The sequence below is a fragment of the Crinia signifera genome, chromosome 5 (genome assembly GCF_055691185.1).
Source record: "Crinia signifera chromosome 5, ASM5569118v1, whole genome shotgun sequence".
Taxonomy (NCBI): Eukaryota; Metazoa; Chordata; class Amphibia; order Anura; family Myobatrachidae; genus Crinia; species Crinia signifera.
Window position 1 is genome coordinate 225,226,990 of NC_139221.1, and position 13,691 is coordinate 225,240,680.

Genomic DNA, 13,691 nt, shown 5'->3' on the forward strand with positions numbered 1-13,691 from the left:
GTGTTGCTTAGCAAGAAAGACTTTTGATTGTCTAGAGAAAAAATTTAAAAACTGGATATTGGATCATACTGTACCTACCTACTGTCCCAATTAAAATTACAAGTGGTACCAGCCAAAATAAAAATTAGACTGACGTTTTCTCAAATGCACAGTTCTTCCAGTAGCTTATAAGTATTATGTCATAATATATTTTATTAGAATAATCACATATTAGATAAATAACCAATTACTTCATATTTTCTGAAACGGTTAAATTGAACATTGAAAAAAAAATACAGACACACTTAATGATTTTGAACTTTTATATTTTTGAAGTTTGTGATTGTTATCAAGGCAGTTTATTTTTCAAGAATAATTTTTAAACTGACATGCATTTTAATTACATCAGTTCCTTAAAACCATCTCTGTCCCATAATGTCCTCTGTTGAAATCTCATCGTAAACAGATGCTACAGATGACATGAAAGCACATTTATCATTTTCAAATAAAGTTTAATAGATTTTTACGATATAGTCTCACTCTATATAACCTTTAAAATATTTTCATTTGTAAAAAAAATTAATCTTGATATAAATATTAAAACTAAAAGAATCACTTAATGGCAAAATAATTATCATTGTGATATAATATTTGTATTTGAACAGTGAACTCTTTTTTACACGCATTTGGCACAAATAAATCTTCTTGATGAAATAAAACATGGATGATATTTTTGCAGTGCTTACATAATACATATTTCATTTCAGAAGACTGGATAATTAAACATTAACATTATTACACTACATTACATGCTTTTATGGGGACCATTCTACTGCACATTAAACATTTGTTTGTTTACACAGAAACATAACAAAGGGCAAAAAGAGTCTATAATTTTTCATTCCATTCAGATTATAACAAACGTTTTAAAGTCAACAACTAGGCAAACAGCTATCATTCACATTTTGTAAAATAAAATAAAAATAAAAGAATAACAGTAATCACAAACACCGGCTTAAATGAAACTTGTTCTTAATAAATAAGAGTTTGTTAGAAGAGAATGAGAAGCAAAACAACTTGCTGTACAAAGTGCATAAACAATATTTAGGGCTATTTTATTTATTTATATTAATTAATAAATATAATATTTAGATTTTTTTAATAATAATGTAATGGATTACAGGTATGAATAAAACTATTTTTTTAAGAGAAAAGGTACAAAAATACTAATAATTATGATTGTCCAATACATAAAGAGTTAATTTTGGGGGGATTTTATATATGTACAGTACTGTACTTATTCTAATCAGGGCACACAGCCTCACTGATCCAGCATGATTGGAGTATATGTATATATATATACACATATATATATATATATATATGTATATATATATATATTTATATATATGGCCCCGAGTAACCCCTGATTTAGCTTCTATAAATAACACAGGGATACTTTATTTGACTAGGAATTATATATGTGTATATATACAGTACTGTATGTATGTGTGTATATATATATATATATATATATATGTATATATATATGTATATATATATATATGCATACACAAATCGACACAGTTTTTATAGTTTTATTTGGAATTTCTTTTTTAACTGTTACAGATATTAAAGGACACTGAAAATAAATATATTGTCTTGTGAATATTCTTTTTGTTTAAGGAGTAATTCTGTTTTTTAATAAAATTTCTGAACGTATAATATTATTTGCAATTATCGCTATTAACTGTTTCCTTATTGATGCCAGAATTTTCACAATCCCCTGATGCTGGATCGGCAATCATTGAAGGCCTCCGAATAGTGCTTAAAAAGGCTAAATGGATTGGATTGTGAATCAGGAAAAGCAGCCATAGATTGACATGTCCCTTAACTCAATGCTGCATATTAGTGCCCTTTAAATTCTACAATTAATATTTATCTTGAATACTGGGCACATTTTAAACCCTCTACCATTATACAGTACATAATACTCTAGTGTTATTGTTTGAATAAATCAGATCATTTATCTTTTATTTATACAAACATTTGGAAGGAATACCGGTGATTGCTGAGATGGAAATCATAATGTGGACATCAGTTGTGAAAATGAATTCACAAAACAAATTACAGTACTTATATATGTACTTAAATTACATTTGTTAGGTAACAGCACAGCAACCATGTAAGACTAGTGTGAATATGGACACATTTTCTTTCAATACACCTTTATGATAAAACATTTGCTCATATATTTTATTTTGGCATATGAATAAATCATACATTGAGAATACGAAAAACATAGTTTTTTTGACACATTACTTGTACTAGGACAGAAATAAAAAAGTGCATAATTAAGAGAGCCTTTTTTGAAACTCAGTAACCTTTTCCGGTGTCTCCAAAGAACTTAAGGCAGAATTCCACGTAGCAGTCCCTAAATGTTGACCATTCCAGCGAGGCATCTGCACAACTCCTTGTTATAGAGGCATTTTAACATCACACAAGAATCCGTTTTCCATGGTTAACACAATGGCTGTCAAATAAAGGCACTCTTGTGTACAGCTTTAGGCATCATACTATTTGGCAGTGTAAATATGTGTGTCTTTACATTATGGTTGAGCCCTTAGTAGGTTCCTGAAGAAATCAAGAAGAAAAAATGCATTATTTATTAATGAGATCATTACATTAGTAGCTAAAATACAGCATATTTCTGCAATGCCCAAGTCTTGTTTTTTGCCTGAGGTACCGGATCATACAACTAGACCCAGCCACATTATTTCAGGTAGTTCAGGTTATTGCAGTTATCTCGGAAATGATTTGCTGTCTTCAGTTGCCTAACCATGCTGCAGTTGTGTCACTTTAGACGTAGCATGGGTGTATTATGCCAACAAGATTTCTAGTACCAATCAGAAAGATTTTGACCAGAGTAAATGGTAAATACAGTACTCTTGGGCAATCATATGTAACTCTGTAAAGCCGTGACAAAGTTTTGAGAATTACAAAATATTAATTTTCACAAAGTCTGCTGCCTCAGTTTTTATGATGGAAATTTGCATATACTGCAGCCTGTCCTGATGAGTGATCAGAGGCAGTGCAATTAATTGTAAAGTCCCTCTTTGCCATGACAATAAACGTAATCCCAAAAATCACATCTCCACTGCATTTCAGCCCTGAAACAAAAGGACCAGCTTACATCATGTCAGTGAATATCAGTGAATATCTCACAGGTGAGAGTGTTAAAGAGGACAAAGCTGGAGATCACTCTGTCATGCTGAGTGAGTTCCAATAACAGATTGTTAGCTTGTAAATGTGGGTGGTGCTTTAAATCATTGTTCTTTGCCTTTTAACCATGGTTACCTGCAAGGAAACATGTGCGGTCATCTTTGTTTTGCACGAAAAACTTCAAGACAAGAATATTGCTGCTAGTGAGATTGCACCTGAATCAACCATTTATTGGATCATCAAGAACTTTAAGGAGTGAGGTTCAATAGTTGTGAAGAAGGCTTTAGGGCACCCAAGAATGTCCTGCAAGTGCCACTACAGTCCTGTGTCATGCCAACAGTTGTTTTATCACTCAATTGGTAATGCTCCCAAGAGTATTATAGTTGCAAGCTTGAACAGAAGAATAAAGAAGACTCTTTGTTGGGGCACTCTTGGGTTTAATTTTTTTTAATTATTACATTGTTAAAATATATATGATTACATCCTTTCTTAAAAGCAATCAATATATAGAATGTTATATTACTATCCTCAACAATATGATGAACAAGCCTTGACAAAATGTGCATCCAGTAAACATCCTATCGGTGAGTGTGTGTGACCTTTAGCATTCAGATGATATAACATAACTTATACGACTACTTCAGAAATAAAGACATGGAGACATAGTTTGGCAGAAATTTGTTAGCTGAATTTATTGAAAATGATTTTAAGCTAATTTTTATTTTATTTTTATTTTATTTTTGAGATTTTATTGGTGGCCTAGAAAGAACGGCTATTTGAACTAAACCCCACCCCAAACTAGCATACGTAATCCGACCTAACTTAACAAGCGGTATCCACTCCACCTACAGCATTGACTGCCCACCCAGCCGGGTGGGTTCGCTGACCCCGGTCGGGTGCTACAGCGAAGGCCTAAGCCAATGAGAGGCGAGTGCACCGAAACAAACCGAATACGCAGCAAACATACTAACTGAAGACTTGAAATCTATCAACTTGCCGTTCTTTCCCGCCATTCAGCTAACGCGATTAACCCCTTCCCGACATTTGACGTACATTTACGTCATGGCCGGGATGTACTTCCCGACACATGGCATAAATGTACGTCATGACTTTAAACTGTCACTGCGTCTAGAGACGCAGTGACAGAGGGACGATGTCTGCTGTCCCTGACAGCAGACATGTCCCTGCATGCCCAGGGGGGGCTGCGATGCCGCCCCCCCGTCGGCGATCGCTGTGATTGGCTGTTCAGTGTGAACAGCCATTCACAGCGTTTTCCTGTGTTACCAGCGAATCAGACGCTCGGTAACACAGGTGTCAATCACCGCCGGGCGTCAGGGGGCATGAGGGGGTCATCGGTGACGATGACACCTCACCCCACCCTCACCCCACCTGCCCCCAAGGCTGTGATTGGTCCGTCGGACCGACAGCCAATCACAGCCAAGGCGCGACATTTAAACTAACGGTGACTGCGCTGCAGACGCCATTCCGGTCTGGAATTGCGTGCAGAGCGGTCACCGTGCCTATCTGCCGTGATACTGACCTGATCCTTGCTAATACTTACCTGATCCTTGCAAATACCTTACCTGATCACCTGATCACTGCTTGTAGCGTGCTGGATGCTTCCTGGATCTGACTTCTTGTGACTTCCTGCTGCTGCTGCAGTGTGATAGAGAGATAGAGAGATAGAGAGAGAGATAGAGAGAGATTGAGAGAGATAGAGAGATAGTGACAGAGAGAGCTATATTTTGTGTCTGCTACCCCCCCTTTTTGGGGGTGCAGGTTTTTTTTATATATATATATAACTGTCAGTGCTGCTGCTGCAGTGTCATAGAGTGATAGATAGTGATAGATAGTGAGAGATAGAGAGATAGAGAGATTTGTGTCTGCTACCCCCCCTTTTTGGGGGTGCAGGTTTTTTTTTATATATATATAACTGTCAGTGCTGCTGCAGTGTCATAGAGTGATAGATAGTGATAGATAGTGAGAGATAGAGAGATAGAGAGATAGAGAGAGATAGTGACAGAGAGTGATAGAGAGTGTATATTTTGTGTCTGCTACCCCCCCTTTTTGGGGGTGCAGGTTTTTTTTATATATATATAACTGTCAGTGCTGCTGCTGCAGTGTCCTAGAGTGATAGATAGTGATAGATAGCGAGAGATAGAGAGATAGAGAGAGATAGTGACAGAGAGTGATAGAGAGTGTATATTTTGTGTCTGCTACCCCCCCTTTTGTGCTGATCAGTATATCTGAGCTGATCAGCAACTTTTTGGGGGCGCAGGGTTTTTTTTTTTTTATATATACCTGTCAGTTGCTGCCAGTTGCACTGTCAGTTGCACCAAAGGTTGTGCACCTGCTGCCCCTCACTGGTAATCAGTGTCGCATCAGTGATCACCTTTTTTTTTTTTGAGGGTGCTGTGGGGTCTTTTTTTAATTTTTTTTTACACACACTGTGATTTTGTGGGTGTCCTGTGGCCACTGTGCGCTGATCAGTGACGTACATCACTGATCAGCTTTTTCGGCACAGGGTTGATCTATTTTTTTTTTTGATCAAATTCCTGTTGCCTTTGAGCGCTGTTCAGTGACGGACATTACTGACCAACATCTGTGCTCAATTTTTGGCGCAGGACCTTTTTTTTTTTTTTTTAACCCCTTCAATTTTTTTTTTTTTAACCCCTTCAATTTTTTTTTTTGTATAAAGTATTTTTTTTTTCTGCACTACATACACACTACACACTACATACCCCCCGGGTTGAAATAAAGTTTGTACCCCCCCCTACACTATACACGTGTTGAAACATTTCACTACCAGTAACACAAAAATAAAAATGGCATCCCAAATGTCATCCCAAATGTCATCCCAGTCATCCAGAAGAATGTATTCAGCGGAGGAGGCATATGCCATGCTTGCCTCTGACTCTGACACAGCCAGTGAGGCAAGCGGGGAATTTGAAGGATTCGTCTTAAGCTCCTCTTCCTCCTCTGGTGATGAGGGACCCCCTCAAAGACGGTGGAAAAATTGTCTGGGATTTAGTGCACCCCTTCCTGGATAAAGGTTATCACCTCTATGTGGATAACTTTTACACTAGCATCCCCCTGTTTAAGGCCCTTGGTTCAAGAGGTACAGCAGCTTGCGGTACTGTGCGCAAGAACCAAAGAGGCCTCCCAAAAACGCACATTGCCCAAGTAATGAGAAGGGGTGAAAGCAGGGGAATATGCACCGAAAATATGTTGTTGGTCAAATATAAGGACAAGAGGGATGTCCTTATACTGACAACAATTCACGGAGACAGTACCACCTCCGTCCCTGTACGAGGTACCAGTACCCACACCTCAAAACCTAATTGTATCCTGGATTACAATAGGTACATGGGCGGAGTGGATCTTTCAGATCAGGTACTGAAGCCGTACAGTGCCCTGCGGAAAACAAAAATCTGGTACAAGAAGCTGGCCGTGTATATCATCCAGATGGCACTGTATAACGCTTACGTGCTATTCCGTTCTACCGGCCAGAGGGGGACATTTATGCACTTTCAAGAGGAAGTCATAAAGGGCCTAATATTTGGGAACCAGCAGGCAGAGGGCCCCAGTACTTCTAGTACTGGCCCCCGTATTGTACCAGGGCAGCATTTTCCTGATGAAATCCCCTCCACTGGAAAAAAGGGAAGGACACAAAAAAGGTGCAAAGTTTGCTATAAAAAGGGAATAAGAAAGCAAACTATTTTCCAGTGTGACACTTGCCCCGACAAACCCGGCCTATGTATAAAGGAGTGTTTTAAATTATACCACACATCTATGGATTATTAGGTTCATAATTTCACCGTGCTTCGGGGGTCTTGCTAATGCCACATAGCACCCACCATTCATTTCACCAGAATCAGAGCTGCAAAATCCAAAAATCACTCCTTCCCTTCTGAGTCCTGCCATGCACCCAACTGGTATTTTTTGGTCACATGTGAGGCATTGCCGTACTCGGGAGAAATTGGGGCACAGATTTTGGGGTGCTTTTTCTCCTTCATACCTTCTGAAAATGAAAAATTTTGAGCCAGAACTGCATTTTTGTGTAAAAAAATTTAATTTTTCATTTTCACTGCCCAGTTGTATCAAAATTGGTGAAACCCCTGGGGGTTTGAAATGTACACTATACCCCTAGATGAATTCCCTGAGGGGTGTAGTTTGCAAAATAGGGTCACTTGTGGGGGGGTTCCACTGTATTGGTGCTTTGGGGGTCTTGCTAATGCGACATAGCACCCACCAACATTCCACCAGAATTTGTGCTGCAAAATCCAAATATCACTCCTTCCCTTCTGAGTCCTGCCACTTTTTGGTCACACATGAGGCATTGCCGTACTCGGGAAAAATTGGGGCACAGATTTTGGGGTGCTTTTTCTCCTTCATACCTTCTGAAAATGAAAAATTTTGAGCCAGAACTGCATTTTTGTGTAAAAAAATGTAATTTTTCATTTTCACTGCCCAGTTGTATCAAAATTGGTGAAACCCCTGGGGGTTTGAAATGTACACTATACCCCTAGATGAATTCCCTGAGGGGTGTAGTTTGCAAAATGGGGTCACTTGTGGGGGGGTTCCACTGTATTGGTGCTTGGGGGGTCTTGCTAATGCGACATAGCACCCACCAACATTCCACCACCAAAAATCACTCCTTCCCTTCTGAGTCCTGCCATGCACCCAACTGGTATTTTTTGGTCACATATGAGGCATTGCCATACTCGGGAGAAATTGGGGCACAGATTTTGGGGTGCTTTTTCTCCTTTATACCTTCTGAAAATGAAAAATTTTGAGCCAGAACAGCATTTTTGTGTAAAAAAATGTAATTTTTCATTTTCACTGCCCAGTTGTATCAAAATTGGTGAAACCCCTGGGGGTTTGAAATGTACACTATACCCCTAGATGAATTCCCTGAGGGGTGTAGTTTGCAAAATGGGGTCACTTGTGGGGGGGTTCCACTGTATTGGTGCTTGGGGGGTCTTGCTAATGCAACATAGCACCCACCAACATTCCACCAGAATCTGAGCTGCAAAATCCAAAAATCACTCCTTCCTTTCTGAGTCCTGCCATGCACCCAAATGGTATTTTTTGGTCACATGTGAGGCATTGCCGTACTCGGGAGAAATTGGGGCACAGATTTTGGGGTGCTTTGTCTCCTTCATTCCTTGTGAAAATGAAAAATTTTGAGCCAGAACTGCATTTTTGTGTAAAAAATGTAATTTTGCATTTGCACAGCCCAGTTGTATCAAAATTGGTGAAACCCCTGGGGGTTTGAAATGTACACTATACCCCTAGATGAATTCCCTGAGGGGTGTAGTTTGCAAAATGGGGTCACTTGTGGGGGGGTTCCACTGTATTGGTGCTTGGGGGGTCTTGCTAATGCGACATAGCACCCACCAAAATTCCACCAGAATCTGAGCTGCAAAATCCAAAAATCACTCCTTCCCTTCTGAGTCCTGCCATGCACCCAAATGGTATTTTTTGGTCACACGTGAGGCATTGCCGTACTCGGGAGAAATTGGGGCACAGATTTTGGGGTGCTTTTTCTCCTTCATACCTTCTGAAAATGAAAAATTTTGAGCCAGAACTGCATTTTTGTGTAAAAAAATGTAATTTTTCATTTTCACTGCCCAGTTGTATCAAAATTGGTGAAACCCCTGGGGGTTTGAAATGTACACTATACCCCTAGATGAATTCCCTGAGGGGTGTAGTTTGCAAAATGGGGTCACTTGTGGGGGGGTTCCACTGTATTGGTGCTTTGGGGGTCTTGCTAATGCGACATAGCACCCACCAACATTCCACCAGAATTTGTGCTGCAAAATCCAAATATCACTCCTTCCCTTCTGAGTCCTGCCACTTTTTGGTCACACATGAGGCATTGCCGTACTCGGGAAAAATTGGGGCACAGATTTTGGGGTGCTTTTTCTCCTTCATACCTTCTGAAAATGAAAAATTTTGAGCCAGAACTGCATTTTTGTGTAAAAAAATGTAATTTTTCATTTTCACTGCCCAGTTGTATCAAAATTGGTGAAACCCCTGGGGGGTTTGAAATGTACACTATACCCCTAGATGAATTCCCTGAGGGGTGTAGTTTGCAAAATGGGGTCACTTGTGGGGGGGTTCCACTGTATTGGTGCTTGGGGGGTCTTGCTAATGCAACATAGCACCCACCAACATTCCACCAGAATCTGAGCTGCAAAATCCAAAAATCACTCCTTCCTTTCTGAGTCCTGCCATGCACCCAAATGGTATTTTTTAGTCACATGTGAGGCATTGCCGTACTCGGGAGAAATTGGGGCACAGATTTTGGGGTGCTTTGTCTCCTTCATTCCTTGTGAAAATGAAAAATTTTGAGCCAGAACTGCATTTTTGTGTAAAAAATGTAATTTTGCATTTGCACAGCCCAGTTGTATCAAAATTGGTGAAACCCCTGGGGGTTTGAAATGTACACTATACCCCTAAATGAATTCCCTGAGGGGTGTAGTTTGCAAAATGGGGTCACTTGTGGGGGGGGGTTCCACTGTATTGGTGCTTGGGGGGTCTTGCTAATGCGACATAGCACCCACCAAAACTCCACCAGAATCTGAGCTGCAAAATCCAAAAATCACTCCTTCCCTTCTGAGTCCTGCCATGCACCCAAATGGTATTTTTTGGTCACATGTGAGGCATTGCCGTACTCGGGAGAAATTGGGGCACAGATTTTGGGGTGCTTTTTCTCCTTCATACCTTCTGAAAATGAAAAATTTTGAGCCAGAACTGCATTTTTGTGTAAAAAATTTAATTTTTCATTTTCACTGCCCAGTTGTACCACAATTGGTGAAACCCCTGGGGGTTTGAAATGTACACTATACCCCTAGATGAATTCCCTGAGGGGTGTAGTTTGCAAAATGGGGTCACTTGTGGGGGGGTTCCTAAATTTTAGCATCTTATGGTGCCTAGAAACCTACATGGTGCCTAAAAAATAATCTCATAAAAAGGAGGCTCCAAAATCAAGTAGGTGCTCCTTCTATTATGAAGCCTGTGGTTTGGTCAACGTGCACACTAGGGCCACATATAGGATATTTATGAAAACAAAAGAATTGGGGGAATCAATTTTTAGTCACATTTCTCTAGTAAAATGTACTGTGTTCCTTAGAAAAATGTATTAAAATTGCAAATCTGCAAAAAAAATGAAATTTTGAAATTTCACCTACACTTTGTTTTAATTCCTGTGAAACACCTAAAGGGTTAACAAACTTCCAAAATGCTGTTTTGAATACTGTGAGGGGTGCAGTTTTTGAAATGGTATCATTTATGGGGGTGTCTCACATACAAGTCCCTCAAAGTCACATCAGAACTGAACTGGTCCCTAAAAAAATCAGTGTTTGAAATTTTCTTGAAAATTTGAGAATTTGCTATTCATATTGTAAGCCTCCTAGTGTCCAAAAAAATTAAAAGGAAGTTGAAATAATGATGGAAACATAAAGTAGACATATGGTCTATGTTAGTTATTAACTATTTTGAGTGGTATGATTATTTGTCTCACAAGCAGAAAATTTAACATTTTGCAAATTGCTAAATTTTCCATTTTTTTACGACATTTTGGTATTTTTCACAAAAAAACACAGACTGTATCGACCCAAATTTACCACTAATTTGAAGTACAATGTGTCACGAAAAAACAATCTCAAAATCACTGGGATAAGTAAAAGCAAAAAAAAGTTATCCCCACTTAAGTGATACATGTCAGATTTGAAAAAAAGGGCTCTGTCAGGAACGCAAAAACTGGCTCTGTCAGGAAGGGGTTAAACACCCCAAAAGTACCCATATAACAGAAGGGGAAGGGAGGGTGGGAGAACTTTCTCAGGAAAAAGAGGCAGACTCCTCCTTTTCCTGTCCCTATATTCCCAGCTAACAGATCCCTGCCTAACTACCCATTTGCTGCTCCGTGTCACATGCTACTCCTAGACACACACCCAGCCTGGTATGTTTAATTCACTCCATGTCTATCAGACACTGCGTTGTTCTTCTGGGATATCCAGGGTCCAGTGCACAGGATCAGGATACCTCACGGCACTTCTATTATGCTAAGTATAAACTATTTCAGTAATTATTATATGTATCTCACCACTGACTACCATTAAGACATTTTCCTATTAGTATCTGGGTACTCACCTATAGTGTACACCCATTTACAAATGAACCCAACTATTAATACTATTGCTTCTTCCAGATCCCATTTATCTCATCAGCCTACTGTTTCCAAGGGACTCTCATTGCATCAGACCCCTCTGTCTCCCTTGCAATGGGTTTCCAACAGTGGTAACATTGGACATAGCAGCACCACTTATATACACCCGGTAGAGCGCAATATACCCTGTATCTCGAATCAGTGGTAATATTGGGGCGACTGGCACAACAGCAGATCCCAGATACCAATATCTTCCTTCTCCCTCCACAGACTAACTTTGTAGTCTCACCCACCTGTTCACTGTTCCAAGCTACACACAGGAAGAAGCAAGGAATGGCCATGTGGGTCTCCTTTAAACTCCAATATGTTGGATACGCATACACTAGGGTACCTACTTGCATCTATTAGAAGAAACACACATTTCCCCACTTCCAGTGGTACAACCTACCTTCAGAGATCATGTGCTTAGTAGATACTGTGACATTAATAACTGTATTAAAAGGTTTGTAATTTGCATTTCTTACACTATCTTACACGTAATGTGTATCATTTCACCATCATTTTTGCTTTTAAATCATAACACTTATATGTTGTTTTTGTCCCCGTTGTTCTCACTATATGAAACATTGTCTCATTAAATACAGCCATGCAAAATTTGTGATTAACAAGGTAGCTATTATTGAAAATCATTAAATCATTGGGTGATACATTTTCACTTTGTAGAACTCTATTTTTTTGCAATATATCACTATTTTTGTGTAGAATGTTTTTGTAAAAAATAAACGTATATATATATACACAAGATTTCATGGCTATTATCACTTTATAAATTAATGTAAATAAACAACATAACATAGTAATATAACATTGTATATATCGAAGGCTTATTCTGTAAAGCAAGAGAGGAAGTAATTATGTATATTTTAATGATGTAGTAATAAAAAATGTATTTTAAAGACAAGAGTGCCCCAACAAAGAGAGTAGTTCTTCTTCTACTTCTTCTTCTGCTTCTTCACAATTTTGCCTAAAGAATAGAGAATGGTACCAAAACAGTTTCCAAGAGCAACTACTCCCAACCATCCAAGAACAATTGGTGATGAACAATACCTGTTCCAGCTTGATGAATCCCCTTGCTATAAGGCAAAATTGATAACTAAGTGGCTTGGGGAAAAAAAATACATTAAAATTTAGGGTCAATGGTCAGTAAACTCCCCAGACCTTAATCCCATTAAGAACTTGCGGTCAATTCTCAAGCGGAGGATAGACAAACAAAATCTCACAAATTGTAACAAAGTCCAACCATTGATTAGGACTGGTCATAAGTCAGTTTGTGGCCCATAAGTTGATTGACAGCATGTTAGGGCGCATTGCAGAGGTCTTGCAAAGGAAGGGTCAACACTGTAAATATTGACTCTTTCTAAAAACTTAATGTAATTGTCAATAAATGCCTTTGACCATTATGAATGCTTGTCATTTTACTTCAATAATAATAATAAGAATTTAGTATACCATAGTAACATCTGACAAAAAGATCTAAAAACACTGAAGCAGCAAACCTTGTGGAAACCAATGCTAGTGTCTTTCTCAAAACTTTTGACAATGGTTGTTTGTGGTTATTGCCTGATCACAATACCTGTGACCTGTATAATCAGTCAATTTCCTGGACATTGAATAACCACACATCACCACACATCAGGCTCCTGACAGTTGGGGCCACTGTTGGACATTCTGTTGGACATAGCCATTCTAGGATCAAGCTACCAAAAATATTTATTGACAATGCTTTTTTTTTTAAATGGAAGGGTGTTAGTCGTACCTTTGAGAACTGTTGCCGATAAAACGCCACTATGTAAAATTTTTGGTAAAAGTAGAAAATTAAGGAAAAAGATTACAGCACAGCAATCATGTCAGCTAGATGTCTCGCACAGTATGGTGCTAAAAGCATTGGTATATGAGTATACAACTGTATAGACTTGTCTGTATGTGAGCTGCTCTTTTTATTCATCAATGGTGAATCAGTGACAACTTGCAATATACAGTACATATAACTTACCATTACATCCTTGGAAATACTCTTCTGTTCTTTACTTCTCTGAGTTAACGAGCCTTGCAGTACAAAATTTCTATTAAACGCTCTCATTGAAGTCAATTTTGGATTTTCAGGTTCTTCATCTATTCATAAAATTAAAGCAATGATCAATTAGCAGTAATACTCACAGACTAATTAAAGACACTGAAACAAATCCAACTCTTAGATGGAATCTGCTACTACTGAATAAATTGCATCGAGTTTATTCAATCCCAGCTCTTTTATACT

General features: G+C 38.7%; 1 protein-coding gene across 2 annotated transcripts in view; it reads right to left on the bottom strand.

Annotated features, from left to right (window-relative positions):
• Window positions 1–288: 288 nt before the first annotated feature.
• MYRIP (myosin VIIA and Rab interacting protein) overlaps window positions 289–13,691 on the bottom strand; it is a 419,901-nt gene continuing 406,498 nt past the window's right edge. For both annotated transcript variants that reach the window (XM_083188579.1, XM_083188580.1), the window contains 2 exons: window positions 13,428–13,546; window positions 289–2,613 (listed from right to left, as the gene is read on the bottom strand). In XM_083188579.1, coding sequence (XP_083044705.1) covers window positions 2,584–2,613; window positions 13,428–13,546 — 149 coding nt within the window. In that variant the 3' untranslated portion in view covers window positions 289–2,583. The remainder of the gene's footprint in view (window positions 2,614–13,427; window positions 13,547–13,691) is intronic.